The sequence below is a fragment of the Sesamum indicum genome, linkage group LG3 (genome assembly GCF_000512975.1).
Source record: "Sesamum indicum cultivar Zhongzhi No. 13 linkage group LG3, S_indicum_v1.0, whole genome shotgun sequence".
Classification (NCBI taxonomy): domain Eukaryota; kingdom Viridiplantae; phylum Streptophyta; class Magnoliopsida; order Lamiales; family Pedaliaceae; genus Sesamum; species Sesamum indicum.
Genome location: NC_026147.1, coordinates 10,562,635 through 10,590,529, shown reverse-complemented (window position 1 = coordinate 10,590,529; position 27,895 = coordinate 10,562,635). Strand labels below are relative to the sequence as shown.

General features: G+C 33.7%; 2 protein-coding genes across 5 annotated transcripts; both read right to left on the bottom strand.

Annotated features, from left to right (window-relative positions):
• On the bottom strand, window positions 2,262-6,734 carry LOC105157983 (chaperone protein ClpB1). Its single transcript, XM_011074563.2, has 7 exons — window positions 6,526-6,734; window positions 4,546-5,711; window positions 4,190-4,371; window positions 3,469-4,091; window positions 3,101-3,380; window positions 2,819-3,016; window positions 2,262-2,725 (listed from the first exon to the last, which is right to left on the bottom strand). Exons 2-7 carry the CDS (start codon window positions 5,696-5,698, stop codon window positions 2,429-2,431), a joined length of 2,733 nt encoding a protein of 910 aa, XP_011072865.1. The 5' UTR covers window positions 5,699-5,711; window positions 6,526-6,734; the 3' UTR covers window positions 2,262-2,428.
• Window positions 8,172-27,300, bottom strand: LOC105157981 (protein LEO1 homolog). 4 transcript variants are annotated; one of them, XM_020692294.1, is made up of 10 exons: window positions 27,096-27,300; window positions 22,973-23,091; window positions 21,688-21,817; window positions 21,408-21,590; window positions 20,241-20,414; window positions 18,840-18,971; window positions 18,478-18,644; window positions 18,028-18,170; window positions 14,584-14,741; window positions 8,172-9,055 (listed from the first exon to the last, which is right to left on the bottom strand). In XM_020692294.1, the coding sequence occupies exons 1-7, from the start codon at window positions 27,180-27,182 to the stop codon at window positions 18,540-18,542; spliced, it is 930 nt and encodes a 309-aa protein (XP_020547953.1). In that variant the 5' UTR covers window positions 27,183-27,300; the 3' UTR covers window positions 8,172-9,055; window positions 14,584-14,741; window positions 18,028-18,170; window positions 18,478-18,539. The 4 variants fall into 4 exon arrangements, with proteins under 4 accessions (XP_020547953.1, XP_011072863.1, XP_011072864.1 ...); XM_011074561.2 differs by lacking the exon at window positions 8,172-9,055 and having other exon boundaries at window positions 10,117-14,741; XM_011074562.2 differs by lacking the exon at window positions 8,172-9,055 and having other exon boundaries at window positions 10,117-14,741; window positions 22,973-23,079.

The window sequence follows — 27,895 nt, the reverse complement described above, 5'->3', positions numbered from 1 at the left end:
AAGGGGATAATTCGTTCATTTGTGATATCATAAGGGGGTTGCTTGCATTTTTCCCTGTTTTAATGCATTGATTGATATGTTTTAATAGAAATGTTAAAATTTAAGAATGTTAAAATAAAAAAACGAACTTGAAATACTAAAAAGATCTGTTTGCGAAAAGATCTATTTTTTAAAAAGTTATTTTTGTAGAGAAAGTTGAAAGTTATAGGAGAATCAAAAGTGAGTGATGTTTATAAAATGTAAAAAACAGACAAAAGCTAAATTGGATAGTGTTTGAGGAAAAATCACTTTTAAAATAAAATTGAAGGATTAAAGACTATTTTGTCTCCTTATGTTAAAAAGATATTATTTTTTATTATATTTGTATTTGTTGTTTTTCAATAATAATTATTTTTCATAAAAAATAATAAATTTTATTTTGCTTAGTATATATCGTATTTAATTTTTTTAAAATATTAATAGAAAATAACTTTTTAATTTAATAATGTTTCCACTATACAATTTAATCGTTGATTCATACACAATAGTTAAACTTGCATGAATGAAAAAAAAAATTATTTTGTTAATTAATCATAGCACGCACTTAATTTATATTTTTATGGTAAATGAATAATATAATTAGACAATATACTTAACGACAATGTACTAAGCACGTGACCTACATCGTTAAATTATAGCCGAGAAAGTGCATGAGGATCAAAAGTCCTAATCTTTGTAAGTTATGCTATGAAAAATGCTAACTCCGTAATGAATGGGATCAAAAGTGACATGGGTCTAACTTATGGGGGTAAAAATACTATTTTCCCATAAAATAATTATGTTTAGATTGTATTTTCACGTAATTTTATTTTTCTCTTCATAATATACTTGAGGTACAATAATACCAACAACTGGAGCTTGTGATTATCATTAAATATATAAAAGTAAGAATCAGTGTTTATTCTTATTGCGAAAAGACATTAGTATGTAAGTATTTTTTTCAATAATAAATAAAAATTAGTTATATACAGAGTAAATAATATAGTTGGTCCCTTAAATTTGTGTTTAATATCACTTCAGTCCCCTAAACTTCATTTTTTTAATGTTACCATCTCTAAACTTTTGTTTTTATCTCACATCGATCCTTCTAACCATTTTCTAACACAAATATGGCCAGGAAAATGGTCGTGTGACCGGCACATGGCTTAGTCTGCAAGGACTATTTTGTCATTATCCACTATTTTTTTTAAAAAAGAAAAATAAATTAAACATGGCCTAACCATGATTTGGACACAAGCTTATTCTCCAAATGATCACATTTTGAATTCAAACCAAAGTTACACGACAAGATCGTTTGTGTAACACGGTCGTGTTCTTTAATGCACAAACATACCAGAACACCCGAGGCTGTGTTCCAACCCCAAAGCCATGTTTTCACTCCCGGAGTTATGTTTTTTTACCAAAATTTTTCTGCAATCATGATTTTATAAAATTTTCAATTATTTAAGAGACGAATTCAAATTTTCTAAAGAAGAAAAAATATTTTAGTTGCAACAAGTTCATTTTAATACATCACATACATTATTTGCTCCAACAGTTAGTTCACATACAATATTCTTTCAATATATGAAGCCACAAACACAATTGGACATGGCAATACCAAAAACAATTTCATACATTAGGACTTTTTCTATCCGAAAAAAGGACTAATTTATCAATTTTACAAATTTAAGGAACTAAAGTGAAAAAAATAAACCTAAACTGACTATTTACCATCAATTATAATATGATCAGAGGAATCAATTTAAAATAAAAACAAAAGCTGCTAACATCAATAAATAAACTTAAGGAACTAAAGGAATTCTACACGAAAACTTAATAAACTATAATATTTAATTTCTATCAAAGAAGAAAAAAATTGATATTTCTAATTTCATCTGAATTACTTAGAAGATGAATTTATGACTAACTAAAAAACAAATCTGCAAATAAAATTTCATCTCGCTTAATTTAATATGAAAGATCTTAGATATTTATTTAAAAAAAATAACTTACTAGGGAACATTAAAATTTAAAATGAATAATATCAATTAAATTTAAAGTGAATTACATATAACAGAACTCTGCTCATGATTTAAAATAATTATTTTTAATTCTTTTTGAAAAAATATAATTGTATATACAATGTTTTCATGATACAAACATAAATAATCCGTATGTAATACTAATTAATTTTATAAAAGGCGTAAAATATTTGTAAATTTAAACCTGACTTCAAGGGATATCAGTATAATTTACGTTAGGGAGACGAACCAAAAGATATAACATAGTAGTAGTTACATTTAAACACAGGATTATTCCATACTTGGAAGCAGAAACTTCAATTGCAAGTGCCAAAAGTACAAAAACACAACATCCAACCAAGAAAATAAAACAAATCTCAAAGGATTTACTCATCCATCTCATCTTCGTCGACTATTTCTTCAATCTTCATCCTCTTCACTGCTTTAGCAGCATCACTCTTTGACCCGATCGGTATCTGAATCAGTATATCGGACTTCTCTCCTGTTGCAGCATTCACAAGCCCTCCGTTGTTCTCAACCCGATACGTCAGTCCTTTTCCATCAGGTGAAGCATCGATATACACCGTTGAGTTCTCATCAATTTCCTCTCTCACAAGCATTTTTGATAACTCGGTTACTACATTCTTCTCCAGCCATCTCCTTATCGGTCTTGCACCGTAAACCTGAAAACATAAACGGGCACGCTCAGCTTTCAGCTGTGTGTAAGGTGTAGGATAGAAAAGGTGAATAGCACATGGAACGAGCTTGAAACTTACCGGATCATAACTCTCAGCCAGTATGACATCCAATGCAGGTTCAGTGACGCCCAAGGCAATACCCCTCTCAGCCAAACGACGCGCAACATCTTTTAGCTGGAGGCGGCAAACTTTTCTCAGTTGGTCATGAGAGAGCGGATCAAACACCACGACTTCATCAAGTCTATTCAGCAACTCAGGCTTAAAGTGCTTTCTCACCTGTTAATGAACAAAATTAAGTACCATATATGATGGAGATTTGAATAAACATTTGCGCCAATAAGCTAATAACAGTCTGTTTACCTCTTGCATAACCAGCTCACGAGCACTTTCCATCGTGCACTTGCCCATCAATCCTTTCAAGAGGTATTCAGCTCCAAGATTTGAGGTCATAATGACGACAGTATTTGTGAAGTCAACTGTGCGGCCTTGGCCATCAGTCAGCCTTCCGTCATCTAGAACTTGCAGCAAAGTATTGAACACGGATTGATGTGCTTTCTCAACTTCATCGAAAAGAATAACACTATAGGGCCTCCTCCTCACAGCTTCTGTCAGTTGCCCACCTTCCTCATGTCCGACATATCTGGCCGATAGACAGCATAGTTATGAATCATGATCAGAAAATTATATATCCAGTACCTGCGATAGTTTCACAAAGATAGGTTACTTACCCAGGAGGAGCTCCAATCAGCCGAGCAACGGAATGTTGCTCCATGTATTCAGACATGTCGATTCTGACCATCAGATTGTCATCATCGAAGAGTTGCTCTGCCAGAGCCTTGGCAAGCTCAGTTTTGCCAACACCAGTTGGGCCCAAGAAAAGGAACGAACCAGTTGGCTGCTGGGCCCTTCCAAGTCCAGCTCTTGATCTCAAGACAGCTTCAGCAACAGCTGTTACTGCTTGATCCTGTCCTACGACTCGTTGGTGCAGCCTCTCAGCAAGACCAATCAATTTTTCCTTTTCATTCTGGCCAAGCCGCGTGACAGGTATACCGGTCCAACGACTTACGACTTCTGCAATTTGATCTGGTCCAACAGTTTCCGTCAGCATTGAATTCTCACTAGCACCTGCTTCAAGTTTGGCAATAGTAGATTCGACTTCCTGAATAGCTCCGTATCTCAAATCTGCAGCTCTGGCAAGATCATATCTCCTTTCGGCTTCTTGCAAGGCATACAAGAGCTCATCTCTTCTTTGCTTGAGTCTTCTCAGCTCATCTATTCTTTCCTTCTCTTTTCGATATTTCATCATTAGTGGTTGAAGCTTATCTCTCAAATCATCAAGTTCTTTCCTTACCTGAGACAGTGTCACACGTGTCAGAAGTCGAGGAACTGAACAGCCAGGCAATCAATTCTTCAAGGGAACTAGGATTTAACAACACAAAAAATACTCACATCAACTAGCCGAGCTTTACTAGCTTTATCTTTCTCCTTCTCAAGAGCATGGAGCTCCACCTCCAACTGAATCCTCTTCCTTTCAAGATTATCAATTTCTTCAGGTTGACTATCGAGCTGGACCCTTACGTTTGCACAAGCCTCATCCACTAGATCAATTGCCTTGTCAGGCAGATGCCTCCCTGAATTCAATTTTTTTATGCAAAAGATTTACATTCCCATTATATCTTAAGAACTGCTTTATACTAACTGTAATACTATCAAAATCAACAGTTTACATATATAAACGTAAGATCAGATGGCTGCAACTGAACCCACTGGACCAAGAACTTCCAAGAGAAAAACAGCAAGCATACCTGTGATGTAACGAGCTGATAGTTGGGCCGCAACTACAAGGGCTCGATCCTGAATTTTAACACCATGATGCCCTTCGTACTTCTCTTTTAGACCCCTCAGAATACTAATTGTATCAGCAACATTGGGCTCGGCCACATAAACCTGCTGGAAGCGTCTCTCAAACGCAGCATCCTTCTCGACATATTTCCTATACTCTTCAAGAGTTGTTGCGCCAATACACCGCAATTGACCCCTTGCAAGCATCGGCTTAAAGAGATTAGCAGCATCCATAGATCCCTCAGTTCGTCCAGCTCCAAGAACCAGATGAATTTCATCAATAAATAATATCACTTTTCCTTCGGCTTCTTCAACTTCCTTGAGGACAGCCTTCAATCTCTCTTCAAATTCTCCTCTATATTTTGCTCCTGCAACCAATGCTCCCATGTCCAAGGCTATAACTCTCACATCGGCGAGATTACTTGGAACATCCCCATTAACAATCCTTTGGGCTAATCCCTCAACAACTGCAGTTTTTCCAACACCAGGCTCTCCAATGAGAACCGGGTTATTTTTAGTCCTCCTTGAAAGAATCCTAACAACCCTCCGAATCTCTTCATCTCTACCAATCACTGGGTCAAGCTTTCCAGCCTGCTCCACAAGGTCACGACCGTAAGTTTTCAGAGCTTGAAATGTAGAATCCCCTGAGGCGCTCTCCACCTTCTTTCCTTCTTTGCCCCGCAATTTCTCAACTTCAGCCTTCACCTTAGATGTAGTGACCCCAGCTTCTTTCAACAGGTCTTGGATTTGAGAATCTTCAAGAAGCCCCAAAATTAACTGATCAACTGCCAAATGGGTGTCGCCTCGGGACTTTTGCAAGGCCTGTGCTCGTCGAATGACCTTGATCAATGACGTACTTGCGGGTATTTCATCAGGGGGAGGCGTCTGAGAGGGCAGTTTTTTCATTGCTTGTCTGATTACCCTCTCAAACGAATTGGCAGATTCATCACCCCCACCAGCATTGGCAACCGCTTGTCGGAAAATGCCATTAGGATCAGAAATTAAAGCTGCAGCAAAATGAAGAGGAGTGAACTGAGCATGGCCAGCAGTCATAGCCAGTTCATGAGCCGCAGCAAGTGCTTCATTGGTCTTGTGGGTGAATTTCTCAGGATTCATCTCTTTTGGAACTCTGTAGCAAGGCAAAGAAAACAAAAAGGATGTCAAACACCCTAACCGATCAATATAATACAGAGGAAGGGACGTATCTGTTTTCCCCTTCCAAGAGTTATATCTCATGACCAACTAAACTAAAACAAGTTGAGAAAATCTTCACATTACTAGGACTAGGCAACACTGAGAACTGATCAGTCCTCCATGAAAACCCACATTCAGAATCTAAAAGTAGTGCAAAAATCCACAACTAAGAAACGATACAGATACAAAGAAATCAACTGATGGTGGTCGAAAAAAAAATCGTTAAGCCCAGCCCAACGGGCAATGCAAGTCCGCTGCTAACAGAATACATGCATTCATCTCCGATGAAACACAAAATCAAGAACACACACAAATAATCATACATTAACATCTCAACAGACGATCCAAAAATAAGAAATAACACATACATCTGTCTCAAAACATTTAACCATGAATCAGAATCAGCAGCAACTTAATTTAACGCATTCTTCAGCACCAAACTCAGCAACCATTTTATCCCACGGATCAAATTCACTAAAAAGAGGGGGGGGGGGGGGGGGGAGGGACATGGGGGGGGGAAGAACGAATTTTGAACCACTTACAGGCTAAACAATGAACCACCACCTCAAGAAACCGAAAACAATCACTCTTACTCTAACTTAGAGACCCAAAACAGAGCATCAAAACAACATATCAGTCTCCCCAACAGCAGAAAAATCAGAAGAAAAGAAGAGGAACGAAATATAACCGCCCAAGAATGTAGAATTCACCAAATAACAAAAGATTACGAGAACTAGCAGGAGCCATACCTTTATGGACAGTAGAAATGGGAACGTCTTAGCAATAAAAGAGAGTAAAGGGCGTCTACTAAAGAATGATGTTACCGAAATCTTGGGGTTCAATTTTATGCGTAGAGAAGGGGAGGAGAAGTGGCACTTTTGTTGAGCAAGAAGAGCTGTCTGGAATTTCGAAGGTTGGGCTCGAAACTACCAGACTCTGCTGCTGTCAGAGAAATTCTTTTTTCCCCATATATATATAATTGTTTTTTCTTAGTTTTGGATCATTATATATTTATTTATATAGATATTGTAGGTATGGTGAATGGGTTTTTGAATTATTTCTTTCTTTTTTGTTTATCCCTTCTTCCATATTATACTCTATTCCTACGTTTATTCTTTTTACTTCTTGGTGTTTTACGATGTAAAGTTGTCCAAAATCAAACATGTTCGAATGATAAGAATGGTAATAGTCACCTTCAAAACTCCAAATTTTATCCAGAAAAGATCAGTGATTCTCAAACGAAATCTTTTATCTCAAGCGCTTTGTTCTCATCTTTCCTCCGGAATATAAAGTTGCATGACAGTTTTTCTTTGGGTAAATTATAGTTTTGTCCTTGATGTTTATTATAAAAAAAATTGCGCTCTTAATATTTATTATAATTACAAATATTATTTCATCTTTTGAAAAATTATAAATATTTTGACAAATACCCTTATAATAAATTATAATAAGAGGATATTTATAATTTTTAAAAAATAAAAAAATATTTATAAATATGATAAACTTCGACAGACCCTAATGTACCTTTTTTTTTAACCATCAATGATGAAGGAACAAATATATATATGCTAATTTTGCCTACAGACAACTACAACGTTAAAAAATTGGTACGTGAATGGTTATATTATGTTTTATGTAGTTCCAATATTTTACATTTTATTATCTTTTGGCGTTGAGTTGAGGTTATTTGTAATAATATCGTACTGTTATGTTGAAATTATTTATAGTATAATTATACCATAAGTTGTCATTCATTCATCATTAACAGTAACGGAAAAATATTATAGAACCTATAAAAATGGCGTGGTACAACCGTTGCTAAAATTTATTGGTTATGAGCCTAACTCAACAAACAATTATATATTAGGAACCAAATCTCTTGAATTTAATCTAAAATTACAAACACAATGAAATCTCAATACTTCCCCTGCTAAATCCATTGCCTTCAAGAATATGCAAAGGCAAGGCTAACAATATTAAGATGGAAAATAAAGAGGGAAAATGCAAGCAATTCTGGCGATATTCCTAATCTACAAATTAGCCCTTTATGAAAAAAAATAATAATTTACCTCTCTATATTTTTTAAAATAAAACAATTTACCTCCTTAAACAAAGAGAGAATAATTTACTCATTTACAATATTAGAAGGGAGTAAGTTACATTAAATTCATAAAATAAAAAATATACTGAATTTTATCCACGTAAAACTCAAACAATTACATAAATAGTTAATCGTCCTTATAAATGAAAAGTAGTTAAACTAACCAAAGTGAACACACATTAACAAATTAACCACACCAATCAACAAAAATAATAGAATGCCCCTTTAAAATACAGGAGGGGTTGGGGATGGGGTTAATTTACTAATATTAGCAACCACAACCCAAGCAGGCATAAATACTCTATGAAATTGCAACCTCCACATTTTCAGAAAAGAACCAATCTGTGCTGGCAAGTCAATCTGTTAGGGTTCTGATGAAACCGAAAAAGTTAACAAAAGGGAAAGAAGTCACTTACGCAAGAAGACGGTGAAAAAACAACCAAATATCTCTGGAGTTGCAAGTATTTATTAGATTAGTCTTAGCAAAATAACATCGTCCGCACATAGATAATTAATGGAGGGGTAAAAATGATCTTACACCCCTCCCATATTAAACGCTTGAAGTAATATAAACATCCCCTCGAAAGAGGACCTTTTGTTGAACTGATAAGAATCTTCTAACTTGAGATTCGACACGTGTTCAGATTGCTTGTCATCAACTTATTCTCGATTAGGTTCCTAGGGTAACTTCCAAATAATCTGAAAGTACAACACAAATTTACTCATAAGAGAAGAGAAAGATACTATATTAGTTTACATCTCACTCTTTTATCACTTCACAGCACAAACTCCTTTGAGCAGACAAAGAGAGTTGCATTTTCTGTAAAGCCTCTGATTATGCAGTCCTGCAAAATCCACAGCTCAACTAAAATCTGGATCAGTTCATATCAAATAGTGAATTATGGGAATCAATGATGGGAACACAAACCATGCATGATGGAGGTTTAATAAAGACGATCACTTCTTCAAAGTTTCAGATGGATATAAAACATTGGCCTAGATATATAATGTTCCAGATCTTTATCCAGTTCCCGCTATCCATCTAGATCGCCTCTGTGATACTTGACATTTTAGCCGGATCTTTCACGTCCACAAATTTCCCAATTTACACTTTCCCTTCTCACATAGTAATCAACATTCGCAGTCTAGTTGTTGAATGCTTGCAGAACAATATGTAACTTGTGCAGCAAACAAGAAAAGAAAATTAATTGAAAGAGATAAAGATTTACATCACGAAATACTCCTACGTCAACAGCTGCTTCAGATCTCCTTTACTAAAAGAAAGTTTTCATGTATTAAAATAGACGGCTGCTGGGATGCCTGTAAAGTATTGTAAAATAATAAATCTACTCCAGGCCAAAAAAGGTATACCAAAAGTAGGGTCGGCAATTGATGGCTTAGGTGTAACATTAAGCCTGACTCCATGCTCTAACATATATAAAATGGAAGATATATTACCTTTTTGCTCCAAGATGCAGAGAACATCTATTCAATCTGTAATTACATAGCTATATAAATAGACTTTGAAAAAGTAATACACTTTTATGGAGCATACTAACCATGTCTCAGTTACCATTGCTATCAGAAAACATGCGTTGCGCTGTCTCTTGTCTCATTTAGTTTGGATCTTAAATACATCAACATGCTTTTTACAGGCCTCATAAAGGGAAAATCTGAAATAGTCAGTCTTCTGTTTGGTGCCACCTAACTGAATCTAAATATTCACAATCTTATGGCTCGGCGCTACTTACTGAATTTGAAGGCATGGTTCTTCCCAGTTTTAACACTCTAAAATATGACAGACTACGCAAATCAGGTAACCTCTGAAATAAGGCATGGAAAGGATGCAATATGAAGAAGTTCTAGGAGTTACGAAGGAGGGTTCGAGCTCATAGCGACATGGGTTGAGAACTAGAATTGAACTCCATGACATCTAATCTCCCGTTGTTCTTAAGCGGGAATGGGATAAATTTAGGATGGGAATATAATCATATTTAAATAGCATTCATATGATTGTATAAACAAGAAATTAGAAGGCAATGGAATTCACATTCCTTAGTTAATACCATTCACATGATTGGTAATTAGAAAGAAATTGTAGTTAATGGAATGAAATAATTTTTATGATAAGTTTGCCCCTTAATATATATATATATATATATACATATGTATATATATTTAATATGTTGAATGTATTGAATAATCGTAATATTTGCAAAAAAAGTTACTTATAGGAGATTATAAACAATTTATAAAATATCTTATATGTTGTTGAAAAAAATATGACAAAATTTATTTATTTACTTAAGAATTAATTTGTTGAAATGAATCAACACCTAGATAGTATTTTCTGAAAAAAGAAATTATATTGATTTGGACGACCGAATGAATTAATTTGTTTAATCATGATGTATCTACGATTATGTCTCAATACTCGACCAAAGAAATAGTTTCAAAAAATAAAAACTAAAACTAAATATCAAAATCAATGAATTGGTATTTTGTTCTCAACGTTGTTAGTAATTCAAAATAATATTTTGAACTAATAAAAATATAATACTCGATCAAATACGCCCTAGAAATATTAATGTTGTATAATGTAATTACACGGATAATTTTGTCAAAAAAAAAATTCCATTGCCAAACTCATAAGAATAGTTAATACCATATTTTGAGGATGGAATCAATAATCCCTTTTCTAATGGAATAAGAATTCCTATAAAATCACTAATCCCTTTTCTTACTTATATCAATCACATATATAGAAATGGACTTGGGAATGCCAATTCCAATCTCACTCCATTTTTATATACCAATCATAGCTTAACAGTATAGGCAATTATAGTAATTTCTTTTTCTAGTGTAACCCTATTATAGATTAGCTCAAAATAAAGCTCTATCTCAAACAAGAAGGCAGGTGGCAATTAGCAAAAGAACAAAGTAGCTCTAACATAGAAAAAACCTAAGACTTCGGTCTAAGCATAATAAGTCAACGACTATTATCACTTATTAACATACCAACCATTAAATAGTTGGATTCAAATAGGTCACATATAAAATTTTACCAACTTAAAGTATTGAATGGTTAGTATTTAATCAATCAATACAATATGAGACTAGTCAAATTAAGAAAGTGCTTGCCACATTAACATTGTGAATCTGATTTTCTAACCACTACCACGTGGTAGCATGTTGCATGTCCCAACTACTGCATGCATTACTCTAAATATTTGACACGAGCATTTCTACATTTAGGTGAACCAAAAAAGGGGAAGAAAATTATGAGTTTTCATACTTTTAAATATAGTACTAATAGATTACAGATATGATTTGGTCAAAAGTCTTAGATGAAATCACAATTCACAAAAGCAGTAGATTGCCAAATTTTAGATAAAGTGTTTAAAAACTTGAAGTTGTGCAATGAATATCGAGAGCTTCTAATGTGGTAGAACTAATTTTTTTTGTAAGACAGTGGAGGAACATATGATTTCTTTTTTTCAATTAAACTTTATAGCTTATAGAAAGCACGCATATCTAATGATCTCAAAACAAATGTGTATATAAAGGTTGAAATCAATGCGCGCTTTATGACCTGGTCAGATAAGAGTTTGCAGTTGCTAATCGGAAATGAAGCTTTTGATATATGTGAGCAAGACACACAGGACATTCAGCCACATCTTTTCCTTAGGCATGAAAAGGTGCTTCGTGACTGTTATTGCCCAATTGATGTGTTTGACTTAAAATAATAACCTCTATAGGTTCCCTTTATCTCATTGTGCATTATTCACATGTTTCATTGTAATACTTCTGTTTTCAAATATGCATCCACCATAAAAATCATCTCTCGTAGCTTGTAAGTTAACTTCTCATATCTTGCACCACTTTCCCATGTAGGGGAGCTACCAATCTCAAGAAATATGATAGTCATGTTGTCATCCTTATATTCAAATTCCGGAGTTGCTTGATTGGTTTTATCTATTCCAGGCATAAAAGTCAATTAAGTCTGGAAGTACGTTACAAATGTGGAATAAGAGGATAATGGAGCAAAAGAAAAAGGTAATAAAACCAATTAATATTATTGTTTATTTAATAGGCAGTCTCAACTTGTTGGCCCTTTAACTTAGTTGTTCTGATGGCAATGTTAGAAGATATGCTAACAACCAAAGCGAATAAACTTCTTTATGAGAAGTGAGCAACAAATATGGAGAGTTTCATGTTAAAATTATTGTGTCATTACAATTATGGAGAGTGTTGTGCTAAAATTATAAAAGTATGTGATCTATAGTAACATAATCCCCATCCTTCTGTATTTATTATGTCAAAATTATCCTTTTCTTCTAAAATGATCTTATTCATAGTTTTCAAGAACCAAAAGATACTCAGAAGTCAGTATCATCTAGTGTTAAAGTTACTCACGCCCCATTACACATCCCTGAAGATGCGAGTGTTGAGGGTTCCGCAACACATAGGAAAGTAGAGGAAATGCAACAAGAAGAAGAATCTTATAAGGATTCAGAAATTGAAGCTAAGGTTAGTGATAACTTCTCTGTGTAATTAAATGTTCCAGAAAGTTCCTTCGTGGTTAAAAGTTAAAACAATTGAGCATTTATCATCTCAGCTTTTTTCAGGGTATCACATTGTGTTACATGATGCTAAAATCCTTGGATATGGAGAGCTTTCAACTTCTATTTATTATGTTTGAATTTATGAATTTTGAAGGTAGGGATTTCAGATCACTAATAGCAAATTATTTGAAATTTTTGGAATAATTCCATATTAGAAAGGATTCAAAATCCTTCAACTCTTGTTTTGAACTATGGTGCTTTTGATATGGAGTCATCTTAAATATTTTCTCTAAATTATTCCATCCAAATCTAACCTTTAAGTATATGAAATTATTCAGAAAGATTCAAATGAGTTGTTATTAGAGATCTCAAATCCCTACCTTCAAAATTTATCAAGTCAAACACAATAAATAAAAGTTGAAAGCACTACATATCCAAGAATTTTAGCATCATGCAACACAATGTTATAAATGCTCAATTGTTTTAACTTCTAACTAAGAAGGAGAACTTTCTGAAACATTTAATTATATACAGAAGTTATCACTAACCTCAACTTCAATTTCTGAATCCTCATATAAGATTGTTCTTCTTCTTGTAGTAGTTCCTCTATTTTCCTATCTGCTGCGGAACCCTCAACACTCCCATCTTTAGGGAGGCATAATGGGGCGTGCGTAACTTTAACACTGGATGATGCTAACTCCTGAAGATCTTATGGTCTTTGAAAACCATGAATGTTAAGATCATTTTAGAAGAAAATGATAATATTAGCATAATAAACGCACAAGGATAGGGGTTATTTTACTATAGATCGCATACTTTTATAATTTTAGCATAACACTCCATAAATGTAATGAGACATTAATGTTAGCATAACACTCTCCATATTTGTTGCTAGCTTCTCATAAAGAAGTTATTCGTTTAGTTGTTAGCATTTCTTCCTACAAGGCCATCGGAACAACTAAGTTAAAGGTCCAACAAGTGGAGACTGCCTATTAAATAAACAATAATATTAATTGGTTGTCATCACCTTTTCCTTTTGCTCCATCATCCTCTCACGGTCCATATCAGTGACGTACTCCCTGACTTTGTTGACATTTTATACCTGCATTTGACAAACCAGTCAAGCAACGATGGGAATTCGAAGATAAGAATGCACGCATAAATATCATCTTTCTTGAGATTATTCCCTGAGATTGGTAGCTTCCCTACATGGGAAAACGACATAAGATATGATAAATTAACTTACCAATACGAGAGATGATTTATGGTGGATGTATATTTGGAAATAGAGGCATTACAATGAGACATGAAAATAAAATACAAAGATAGAGCAAAACTATAAAGAGGTCATTATTTTAAGCCAAACACATTAACTGAGCAATAGTAGTCACGAAGCACCTTTTCATACCTACGGAAAAGCTGTGATTGAATGTCATGTGCGTCTTGCTCAGATATATCAAAAGCTTCATTTTCGATTAGCAACTGCAAACTCCTATCCGACCAAGTCAGAAAGCGCACATTGCTTTCTACCTTTACATGCATATTTGTTTTGAGATCATTAGATATGCGTGCTTCGAATAAATCTGGCAATAAAGTCTAATCCAAAAAAAAAAAAAGAAAATCATATGTTCCTCCGTTGCCTTACAAAGAAAATTAGTTCTACCACATTAGAAGCTCTCTATATTCATTACACAAATTCAAGTTTCTTGAACACTTTAACTAAACATTTGGCAATCTACAGATTTTGTGAATTGTGATTTCATATGGGACTTTTTAACCAAATCATTTCTCTAATCTATCTGTACTATATTTAAAAGTATGAAAATTCATAAAACTTTCTTCCCTCTTTTGGTTCGCCTAAATGTAGAAATGCTTGCGTTAACCATTTACAACGTAATGCATGCACTAGTTGAGAGATGCATCACGCTACCATTCTGTTAATAAAAATTCTTTTTAATTACCAATCATGTGAATCGAATCAACTAAGGAATGGGGGTTATTTTACTATAACACTCTCCATATGTTGTTCACTATGGTTGTTGGCGTTTCATCCTACAAGGCCTTTGGAACAACTAAGTTAAAAGTCCAACAAATGGAGACTGCCTATTAAATAAACAATAATATTAATTAGTTGTCATTACCTTTTTCTTTTGCTCCATCATTCTCTCACGGTCCACATCAATGACGTACTCCCAAACTTTATTGAGCTTTTATGCCTTTAACGATGGGAATTTGAAGATAATAATGAAGGAACAAATATCATCTTTCTTGAGCTTATTCCCCAAGATTGGTAGCTCCCCTGCATGTGAAAGTGGTGCAAGATATGAGAAGTTAATTTACAAGCTAAGAGGGATGACTTTTATGGTAGATACAAATTTGGATCAGAAGCGTTACAACGAGACATGTAAATTAAGCACAACAAGACAAAGGGGAAACTATAGAGGTCATTACACATAGATCCCTTGTGGTTTGAAAAATTACAACTAGCACCCCTGAGACATGCTTTTGTCTAACAAATAAACTCTTTTATTAGTCAAAATTCACCAAATTTGCTTAAACTAACCAAAAAAACATAAAAAATCTATATTTACCCCCAATTAACTGGTTTGACCTGCAACAAGTCAGTAATAAATAATCAATAGTAAATATTAATTTTCATTCAATTTTTTTGTTAATATCAGCAAATCTAGTGTATTTTAACTAGCGGATGAACTTATTTATTAGATGGAAGCAAACTTCAGGGACGTTCGGTATAATTTTTCAAACCACAGGAGGTGTACGTATAATTACACCAATCCTTAGGGGAGGGGAGTGTAATTATCTTGTATTTTAAAAGTGAATTTACAAGGGTATATATGCTAATCAACAAATGAGAATAAACATTCACAACATAAGCAAAAGAGAACAAAAATTCAAATTCTTCTAAATTAGAAAAAATATATCTTAGTTATAATAAAATAATAATAAGTCACAACATTCAAATTCTAAAGGCTAGAAGTTAAAAATCAAATAACAAATTATAATAAACCTTATCAATATACCGAAAACTGTCTTTCTATGGTTAAAGTTTGAACTTTGTACACGGGATGCAGTGAAGTAGAACCCATTTTTCCAATTGATGCTCTTACGTAGTTTTTGACAATGCGATTGATAGATTCACTAGCCAGTACTTCCACCAGGTGGAACATACCATAGTCTATGTGATTTGGTGAATGAAAAAATTCTGCCCGATTTTGAAGTCATTACCTTTATTAACCAATGGAGGAATCTAGCAGCTAAAGCGAAATAAAGCGCATCAGAGAAAGATGCAATAGAGATGGTTGGAATTTACGAGCTAAAGCAAAATGAAACATATAAAAAAATTATGTAGTAGAGATGGTTATCGATAACCTGCATGGGCCCATCAAGGAGCGATGGTGTTAGGAGATTGCGGAAAATTCACTCAACTCTTTAAATGCGTTGCCCGCATTTTTGGAATCTCTTGATTAGGTCATCTATTGATATGAGCAATTTACTCAATCATTACAATTTTTGTCATAATTATTTCACCTATACATAGAAAACTTTACCAATAGAATCATGCGTAAGAGAGAATGTACATATTAAAACCCTTTGGTCATTTATGAATGTATAGCGAAACTACAGTTTCCTTTGTTTTTATTCTCTCTTCAACTTTCTCGATATCTCTAAATTTAATATGGTAGAAGAGCAAGTTTATTTGACATGCACTACTTTTGCTTTTGCCTTTTTCTACTTGCACAATGTTCGACCGTGCAAATTTTGCCATCTTCCAAAATGAATTATAGACTAATATTTCCTATTGAGCTTCTCTTAACTATTTTGCATTAATCTCTCTATTTTTCCTTATTTTTTCATATTGAAAGCCAATTCTAGACTAGTATTTCCTATTGTGTCTCAACATGCATGCATTAATCCATCTATGTTTCTTTATTTTTCCACATTGAAAGCCAATGATTATGTCCTACATTATGGAGTAGTACGATCGTCAAAAGGAATTTTCTTGAAGATTCTCATTTTGTTCCAAGTCAGGGCGCACAGCGTGGTAAGCGCCCACATTGCTATAGCTATTTGAGTTGATTAGTTGGTAAAATAGCTTGCTATTACGTTGAAATCAATTATGAGATTTAACTAGCTTAATAATGCTCCTGGAGATTGATGAAAAGATCATAGTTGTTTAGCGCGCACCATGGTGCAAATCGGAGTTGGGCTTGCAAAAGCCGCAAGGAAGGCACACCTTATTGTGTTGCGCAGAGACATGCCTTTTGCAAGCCTAGTGTTTCTCAGGGATTAGGCTGAAAGAAAAACTTTTGGGTGGTGCCAGGTGATCCGCACAAAGGCGGTGCATGGAGGTGCAACAGCAAAACTTCGGTGCACATGAGCCTGCCTTTAGCAGTGGCGTAGCGGAGACGGCCGCGCAGGTTAGGATTAGGTGGGTAAGGCAGCGGGTGTGATTGAGGGTTTCTCAGCCCCTAGTTTTTAATGAATAAATATATATACAGTGTTGAGACTAAAGTAAAATTACAACCATGGTATGGTGTGATTGAACTTTCAACCAAAAAGATCAACTACAAATCTCTGAATTAATCTTCTAACAATATTTAATTGTTTGGGCATTATTGATTTTAAAAGATATTATTGCATAAATACATAATTTATTTCTATAAATATATGTGTCGTGCTTTAAAAGGTGTGTCGTGCTATATGGATCCAGGGGACATTCGCACCGTGCACTTTTAAGACTGTTTAGTCACAGTATTACATGTTTCAATGTTTCCATAATCAAACAAGTGACGCCTCAGTGGCATGCAATTACAAAGATATGGCATCTTTGTATTGTTAATATGTAGCTTTATGACCTTTTAATCAACTAAATTCCAATTTATACCTCCTTAGAAAGAAGTCCTTGATCTATTTCGTACTTACTAATGATGAACATTTCAGTTTAAAGGGACTAAATGATTACGATGCTTGCCGACCAATGATTACAAACAGAGAAAATGACAATAGTTGTCTACTTTATTACAGAATACTTAAAGGTTGGATGGAATAATTTAGAGAAAATATTTCAAATGAATCCATAAAGCACCATAGTTCAAAACAAGACTTGAAGGATTTATAACTTTCTAATATGGAATTATTTAAACAAATTAAAATGATTTGTTATTAGAGATCGGAAATCCCTACCTTCAAAACTCATCAATTCAAACACAGCAAATAGAAGTTGGAATCTCTCCACATCCAAGGATTTTAACATCATGCAACACAATGTGATACCAGAGAAAAGCTAAGACGATAAAAGCTCAATATTTTACTTCTGACCATGAAGGAGAACTTTCTGGAACATTTAATTATAGGGTGAATAGCAATTTACCCTCCTGTGATATTAAAAATGGACAAATTACCCTCTTATGAAAAAAAAATAGCAATTTAACTCCTTATACTTTTTAAAATAAAGTAATTTATTGCTATTTATTTTTTTATAGGGGGGTAATTTGCTCATTTTCAATATCACAAGGGGGTATTTGCACTTTTCCCTTTAATTATATTAAAAAGTTGTCACTAACCTCAGCTTCAACTTCTGAATCCTCATAAGGTTCTTTTTATAACATTTCCTCTACTTTCCTATGTGCTGCGGAACCCTCAACATTCTCATCTTCAAGGAGGTGTAATGAGCAGATGATGCTGAATTCTCAATATTTTTTGGTCCCTGAAAACCATGAATGTTAAATCATTTTAGAAGAAAAAGCATAATTTTAGCCTAATCGCATAAGGATAGGGGTTATTTTACTATAGATAGCATACTTTAATAATTTTAGCATAACACTCTCCATAATTGTAATGACACAATACTTTTAGCATAACACTCTATATTTGTTGTTGACTTCTCATAAAGATGTTTATTAGCTTTGGTTGTTAGCATTTCTTCCTACAAAGCCATTCGAAAAACTAAGTTAAAGGTCCAACAAGTGGAGACTGCCTATTAAATAAACAGTAATATTAATGGTTGTCATTACCTTTTCCTTTTGCTCCCTCATCCTCCGAGGGTCCACATCAGTGACGTACTCCAGGGACCCTTTTATGCATTGAATCGACAAAACCAATCAAAATTGGAATTTGAAGATACGGAAGAAGGCATAACTATCATCTTTCTTGAGATTTTTCCCTGAGATTGATAGCTCTCCTACACAGGAAAGTGACGCAAGATATGAGAAGTTAACTTACAAGCTAACTGAGATGATTTTTATGGATGCCAATTTGGAAACAAAGCATCACAAGAGACATTTAAATAAGGCACAAAGAGTCAAAGTTGAAATTATAGAGAGGCCATTCTTTTAAGTCAAAACACATCAATTGGGCAATAGCAATTGAGAAGCACCTTTTCATGTCTAAGGAAAAGATATGACTTAATGTCATGTGCGTCTTGATTACATATACCAAAAGCTTCATTGCCGATTAGCAATTGCAAACTCCCATCTGACCAAGTCACAAAGCGTGCGTTGCTTTCAACCTGCACATGCACATTTGTTTTGAGATCATTAGATATGCATGTCTAATCCAAAAAAAAAAGTCATATGTTCCTCCAACTTATAAAGAAAATTAGCTCTACCACATCAGAAGCTCTCTAATTCATTACACAACTTCAAACTTCTTGAACACTTTATCTAAAATTTGATCTACTAATTTTGTGAATCGTGACTTCATGTCGGACTTCTAATCAAAACATATTTATAGTCTATCTATACTATATGTAGAAGTATGAATGCTCGTAAAAGTTTCTGTCCTTTTTATGGGCCCTAAATCAACCTTACAATATTATTATACTACGGGAGAAAACATAAAATAATATATTTATATGATTCCTATTAATTATTTTTATATTTAATAATCCCTATTAATAGTTTGGACATTATATCCATAATGTAATATAGTGGAATGAGTAAAGGAATGAGGGAAGTTGGGAGGGCATGCTCTTTTATCTCTATCTCTATCTTTATTATTTGAAAAGCATAAGGTTTTTTTAAGTATCTAATGAGACTAAAATGTCTTAAAATATTATTCGCAGCGATATCTATGTAAATTAACATTATTCTCTTAGACAAAATTTTAAGTTAATAATGTCAGTTAGTTTTAAATATTGAATGGAAACTTTGATTTGCGACAAGATTTTGTGAGTTCATTAAACCTATATAGATGTTAAACCGACAAACTTTTATATATAGTACATTTTTGTGTATACAATTGTGTGCAAAAAGATACCGACCAACGATGGTAAAACCTTTAATATGAAAAGTTAAAATAAATATAAATAATTTTTAGCATAAAATTTTTTGAATAATAATTATATTTTTTTAAAAGTTGTATAATCTATTATGTATCATAAAAATGAAAATATTCCTACAAAATGTCTATGAAAAATATATTAATCTAAATAACTAAAAGTAGTAGCAAAATAAAACTTTATTATTATTATTCTCGGTCACAATTACTTAAACATTACTTGATTTATTGAATTAAGTTTAATACTATTTTTCACGAACTTACTATTTAAAAAACATTTGCAATACATGCTACGCGTGTACATTTTACTAGTATGCATAAATGGGTATATGCACATTTCTTGATGGGAAACATCCACATTTATCAAATAGTTGATCCTATCACTTCATGCCAGCATGATGCAACTCAACCACCATGAACATGCAAAGTATTTCTAGTTTTGTGATAGTGTATGCGCCTGTGTTTAATCTGTTAGTAGTTGTTCCATGTAATGACTTACTGAAGTTGTGCCATCAGGATTCCTGACTTCCCTCCAGCGAATGATGTTGGTAGGAGGAATAAGCCTGCTAACTCCAGATGCATCAGTGACATAAAAGTCCTCTTCCACATACGTAGCAGGATCAAATTGCTTGGGGTCAATTCCAATTATGCAGGAGAGATTGATAGTTGCCATCTGCAAAAGATTAATATATTGCATGAGATAGGGAGTCTTGTAATTTCAATCACTACAGGAAACAAGAAGTAATATTAAAATAGACAAAGCATTGGAAGATTTTTTCCTGATGTTCTCATTACAACCGAATTTGAAGGGCCATAAGAATACCTTCATTTATCATATTGGCTCTAATCACAATAAGATAAAAGAGAATAGGATGGTAAGGAATTAAAGAGTGGCTCTTAACATCAAATTTGCCTAATCACATCAACTTGAGGAATAAGCTGAAAGAAAAGTAAGAGGATTAGGAGATAAGGATTTTGAATTTCCAATACAGCGTTATTCACTGATTTGGAATTATGGGTATCAACTCCTCCGAATATTTTAGTTATTTGAGATCTAAGATAAATATCCACCCCCAATTCAAGTTCGTAAATCCAGATACAACCTAACGATAGATTTTAGACCAAGTAATGAGTACAATTGTATGACATGAGAATAACTAGAATAAAGACAGTGAATAATTTCCTCACTGGACGAGAAGAATTTTGGATATTTTTTCTATTTACTTCATAAATATTACATTAGTAATGGAATAAAACAAATAAATTCTTATTTCAGAGGAGAAGGCTTCAAAAGTAATATTAAGTTAGTGAAAACACTCCTCCTTCCATAAGCAACTCCAGGAAACAAAAATACTGAACACATGAAAACCATTAAATGATATTTGCTGGTTTTCTTCAAATACCGAACCAAGCCATTCAAGCTATACAAAGAAATGCTTAAAAGGACTAGACGTAATTGCGTACATGTAGAAGTTTGTTTCCTTGTTACATGAAACTATTCTCTAATTGTTTAAATGTGATGTTTGAACTTTTAAGTTCAAAAGTAGATGCCAGGTCATGATACAAAAATGCTATAAATTCCTTGGTTATTAGACTATAAACTACATAAAGATTTTAGCAGACCTAAAAGTCATAAACCTCAATGAGAAAAAGAAATCAGATTGACCTGATCCGGGCATGGTGATGGAAAGAGCAAAGGAATTTCAGACGCCACAGGAGGCACAACTGCCTTTCCCTTTAGTTTGGTCTTCGTGCCTTCTTCTTCACTCACACGCAGTGCATCTTCATCAGGTATAATATTCTCCACTGGGGATTCATCAGCATAATTCTTTTTGTACTTTGGAGATCTCTATATTAGAGTGACAAGGTTAACATAATTAGTATCATAAACTAAATGTGCTAATAGGACCACAAAGAAATATTAATGATTAATATCTTATACTAACATGTTTCTCATTAATGCAATCATGAACTGCATATTCTTCTGGTTCATCATCACCAGAGTCCCCAAAAACCTCATGGATTACTTCAGCTGAAGATAGAGCTGGATTCTTGCCTTTCTCATTTCCCAGTGATCTATAATGACAGCCAAAACATGCAGACCATAAGCACATCAAATGAGTAATCACAGGGATGAAAGGTTTAGAAGGACAACATCAAAACTCCTGTTTGAATCACAGCATCAGGTTTACCCAAAAAACAAGGAATAAGGTAGTCAAAATGACTGTAGGAGCGAAGACATTTTTTACAAGAAAAATATGATAAAACTTTTGCTTCCCCATAAGCACCTTCCCTCACCATTTCCGCTGCCTTAACCATCCACATACACAGAAAGTATCTCTATCAACTAATCAGAACTGTTCAAACCATTGAAAATATACCATAAGCATCACTTTAAGAACCACAAAGAGTTCAAGCGGCCTATAATTTCTACAAGATACAGGGTTATGTGATCTCACCATCACATCAGCTTTTCTGATGAAAAGGTACCTAATGCATCAGTTTAAAAGTATATGCCTTCAGCAATCACGATGGATGAGATCAGTTTGAGGACCAAAAGAAAACTCCAGAAGCTTTACATTGTGGCAAAAATCAAGGTGCGTTTTTGAGCGAAGGAAAGCTGAAAAACCTGATAAGTCTCAAACGCTAAATCAGGGAATGGAAACCAGAAGTTCAGGATATTATGACTGGGGAAGCAGTAGATGTGCAAGTCTAGTTTGCCAATCCCCTAATTTCTTTGTACCATCATTACCTTTCTTGAGCATGATCTTAAGAAATACACATAATCGTTATGCAGACATCTCCCCTCTTTGTCAATATGCAAAATAATCCCCGACGTATCATGCATAAATGGATTGTTACAACAGAAACATGTGAAATAAACAGCACATAAATGGCCCAAGGCCCTGATGAGCCCATAAGAAAACAGTGCATAAAAGTCATCCTTACTTTGATAAAGATTGGACATCAGTGTATCATATAACAAGCTACAGGTTCTTATGCTAAACCATAAGCATTAGAATAAAAAAGGATATAATTTGCAGTAGACAAAACACGGTGACAACCTCCAAATAAGTATTCACAACAGGAAAGAGACAAGTTATCCATATCTTACTACCATATAGACAGGCCAAGTGATAGAGAAAAATAATCAAACAAGACACACAAAAAACTAAATGTAGAAAAAAGTTAAGAAGTTGACGGCAAGAAAGGAGGGACTCAGCACAAGACCTTGAGCTTCCAAGATTATCATAATGAGCACCCTCAAGCTTGCCTCTTCTGTTGACTTCTGCTCCTCCTTCCCTGTTGGCTTTGCCTTCATTCTCATGCTCCTGCTCCTGCTCCTCATCCTTCTCATCGTCAGCCGTAAGTTAACCAATTTCAAAATGAAGTCAAAACCAGCAAATGCAATGAAAAACCAAGGGGGAAAAGTATGACTTCTGAGAGAAATTTAAAACAAGAGAAAGAAAAAACCATTACAGTTGAACATGGTTCAATCAGCAAAACAAAATTCAACCAAGGACAGCAACTATGATAAAAAAGAGTGGAGGCAATCCATCTTTGCTGGAGTTTTCTTATTCCTGCTCAAATACTACTTATAGTACCTTTTCACAGTAACAAGGGGTTCAATAGACAAGGTGGCATCAATAATGCATAAAATCTGGTTCCTCGCCCAGGAACATACCTAATGCCATACACTCCTAAAATACATGATAACTGATCACATGTGCAGATGAATAATCTAATTCACTATTTCTTAACCAATTAACTATTTGTGTTCTCACATTCATGTGTACTGGCAATCCCTTCTCCCCCGCATATCCTTCCTGAGTCCCTGTCCCTACTCCCTACTCTTACCAAAGATGCGGCCAATGACATCTCCTTCACTCCATCTGTTGATGTTCTCATCAACACATAATGTTCTCCACTAACTAGCACCAATGGCTTGCTGGCTCCTCTAAGCTTTCTCCCACATGTACCTTAGCATAATTCAATCATTACTCTGAAAGGTGCTCTCTAGGTACAACTCAATTCATAGCAACTTTATTAGCAGTAAATAAATCAAGCAGCTCATGACTAGATCCAAAAAAGTGAGTTCAAACTAGTAAACTGGCAAGCCAATCTATTACTGGCCCCATAACAGACTAGAAAGAACAAAAATCCACTGTGATTCCGCAGTAAAGCCTACCAGAAAAGATGAACAAATAACAGAAGACTGGTGCTGATATTTTGAGCATTCCGGATGCTCAATTTACCGATATTTCTAGTTGGTTCAGTTCGATTGTACTGAATGAATACCCCTAACTGAAAAGGAGACCATAGCTGATAACATCAATTCGAGCTTGTAGCTACTAAAAAAAAAGGACGTCCTCCTCCCTTCAAGTCGTAGCCATTGATGCTAGCATTTTCATTTTCTCCCAAGGCAGGGTTAGGTGTAGGATTTTTCCCAATAGTTGGGGTTCTTCCCCGGTTTTTGTATACTTGAATCAATAGTAGTCCTACGCGGACCATATTCCGACTACCAAACAAGCGAACTATGGAGTTCGAGATAGAACTAAGAACTCGCAGGGGTGATTTTCAGGAGTCTTAAGTTCCAGAAAAAAATGAATCAAAGACAAGACTGTAGATTCCCCTTTAAGAATTTCCCCCAGTCCGCCTGCATTCGCTGCCCGGAAGTATGAAAACGGGCGCGCTTCCCTTTCATCAATCACGAAGAACAATCCATTCCAATCGAAGACCCACCAAAGTAAAGCTTCTCCACTACTCTTACCCAAATACATCAATCTTAGCAACGGAATCCAAGAGCTTGCAAGTTAGACTATGGAAGAAATGCGGGAGAATCAGAAATCATTGAAAGACTATACCACATGTCTATCTTTAAGTTACATAAGACGGATAACAGGCCTGGCGCGGGAGAGAAAGAGCTGCAATTATCAAATTTTACAAACGCCTAGTGGCTTGAAGTGTAGGGATAATTACACAATCCTTCTACGACATTTGGTACATTTGGTATTATTAAATGTAATTTTTTTTATTTAAAAAATTATATTTAGTATTTTTGAAGTTTGTTTGTCTAATAAATAAGCTCTTCTATTAGTCAAAACTCATCGATTTTTTTTATATTAACAAAAAAAATTAGAAAAAAAAATCCATATTTACTCAATATTGACGTATTATTAATTTATTACAGGTTAAATAAATTTATTTATGATTAAATTATCCTCATACGTTTTCATGCTTTAATGCATGTGATGAGGTATACTTTCACCGTTATAAGGATAATTTAATACGTCTTTAGTTTTTTTGTTAATATTAACAACTTCAGATGAATTTTAACTAATTGAAGGACTTATTTATTAGATAAAAGCAAACATCAAGAGTGTTAGGTTTAATTTTTCAAATTGCAAAAGGTCACATATAATTATATCAAAATTTAAGAAAACAGAGTGTAATTATCCTTTAAAGTTTAAACATATATTATATTTACTAATACTTTTTGAAAGATTTAAAATATTTATTAATATATAAGTAGATTTGTAGTTAAAAAAATATACGTCATAGAGTAATCCAAGAACAATGTGAATTTTACATGAAAAGTGGTAAATTATTTTGTAAACTCCATGGTAGAATATGGAGAGGGTAAATCTAGTGTAATTACACTCCCCTTTCTTGAAATTTAGTAGTATAATTATACGTACACTCTTTATAGTTTGGAACATTACATCTAACACTCATGAGGTTTGATTCTATTTGACAAACAAGTCCATCAATTAGTCAAAATTCAGTTATTTTAAAAAAATATATATTAACCTCATGAGGAACTCAAATTCGGTAAATTCTCTAGATTTTTCTATTAATATCAGTAAATTCTGTGAATTTTGACTGACGAAAGAACTCATTTGTAGATGAAAACAAATATCATGAGTGCTAGATTTAATTTTTCAAAACATTAAAGTTTATGTGTAATTACACTAAACCTTATAGAAGAAGAGCGTAATTATCCCAAATAATAATGTGTGACTTAGTAAAATCTAGAGTGCCACTGCCATCCAGAGTCGCCAGAGCACTGCCCACCAGTAACCAATTATGTGATTTAGATTTGTCTTTTAGCTAACATAATTCAACAAAAGAAACTAAAAAGGAAAAATATTAATTAAAATAGTTTGACTTTGACTTTTTTCTGTAAAAAAAGTAAAAGTAATAAAATATTGAAATTTAAGTCATGAATTAGCATAATAAATTTCTCTTTCATTACTATTTGAAAGTTGAAAATGAAAACACAAACAAACAGAAATTTATGTTATATGTTTTATACGCAGGAAGGTGAATATGCATCCGTGCAAGCCGGAATGTATGTTTTTGATTCCCTAAATATGAGGGGCAACATCAAACAGACTAGTTCGAGGCACTGATATTCAATATAACATAGTTAGAAAAATCAAAAAAATCAAAATCAGAAAGAGAGAGAGAGAGAGAAGATACAAAATTGGGAGGAATAAATGTAATTTATTCTCTGTGATATAGAAAACGTGCAAAGTACCCTGTAGAAAAATAAGCAAATTATTTTTTTGTGTTTTTAGAAATAAAACAAATTATCCCATATGGCCAACAGTGTAATACACACTCTCCATTGTATCTGTGCATATTTTTTTTAAATAATAAATATTATTTTTTATATATTTATATATATAAATATATTATTTATAATAGTTTTTTTTTTCTTTGTTCGGCGTCTTCCTCCCTTTGTCGGGCTACCACCTCCGCCCCCCTCGCCCGCTTTCCCTTCCTCCTCCTCCCCACCTTTGCCACCTCGCCCTCATTCCCTTTAGCGCCATTGTGCCCTCCACCTCCTCCACCCCCTCCCCCTCCCGACATCCGCACCCTTCCAGTCACTTGTCTAGCCTTGTCCCTGTCGACTCTCTCTCTCTCTCTCTATATATATATATAAATATATTTAAAGTTAATTATATATTTATTGAATCTAAACCGTTGAATTCGAATTAAATAAAATTTACACTGTTGATCTATTAGTTAAATTTGTATCTTAGACTGAAATCAAGATCCAACAGCAATTAAATACGACATAAATGTTATTTTTAATTTAAAATAAAAAAAAGGAAAAATCATGCGCGTACCACACCAAAGGCAACAAGGGGCTTTTTTATTTTATTTCTAACATAAAGGGTAATTTGCTATGTTTTTTTTCAAATAATTATTTTTTTGCTCATTTTCATATCACATGTCGGATGTGACTACAAGAATTAGACATTTCCGAAGTAGTTTCATGGATAATTATAAAAGATCCAACGGCAAAGAAGGAAAGTATTAAAAAACTAAAAAATCAGAGTCATACAGAGAGAGCGTTATCCTGATTGGAGTTTGGGTCCTCCTCTTCTGATTTGTAGCCAGAGGGGTTCTGCATTGTCTGATGCTTCCTCATTGTCAGTCTCTGTCTTTGTGATTCTTTTGCCAAAGGAATTCTCTCTCTCTCTCTCTCTCTCTCTCTTATACTGTATTTCAGGGATTTTTAACACAAAATCTGTAACTGTGAATATAAATTGGTAGGTCTTTTGTGAGCTGTGCTGTGCTCATAAAATAAAACAGGTGGGAAAAAGAGAATATTGGTCAGAGGTAATAAATGAATGGAGATTACATTGATTCCTTTGCGGTTTATTTGAATTGATGGATTTAAATTTGAAAAAAAATTTGAAGAACGGATTTCAAATGATTGCATTCGAAAAAAATTTAAAAGTCATCCATATTTAGAATTATTAATTAGTCAAATGAACTTAAAATCCACACAAGGATTTCAGATACATGGATTTTAAATTTATTATTTGGCTAATGATTCTAAACCATTTCAATTCTCTATTTTTTTTCTTACCATTTTATTTTATAATTATTGATAACAATTTGACATATAATTCTTATTCTAAAAACAATGATTTATATAATATATATATTATATATAAATTAAGGAAAAAAATACATGCAACTCTCATGTGATGAAGGAAATATGTAAAATACTAAAAATAGCAAATTACCTTAATATCTTTTTACAAATGAAGCAATTTGTCCCTTAACTCTGGTGGTGTACTACACGTGTCTTAGGTACGATTTTGATTAATTTTTAAGAATAAAATATTATTTTAT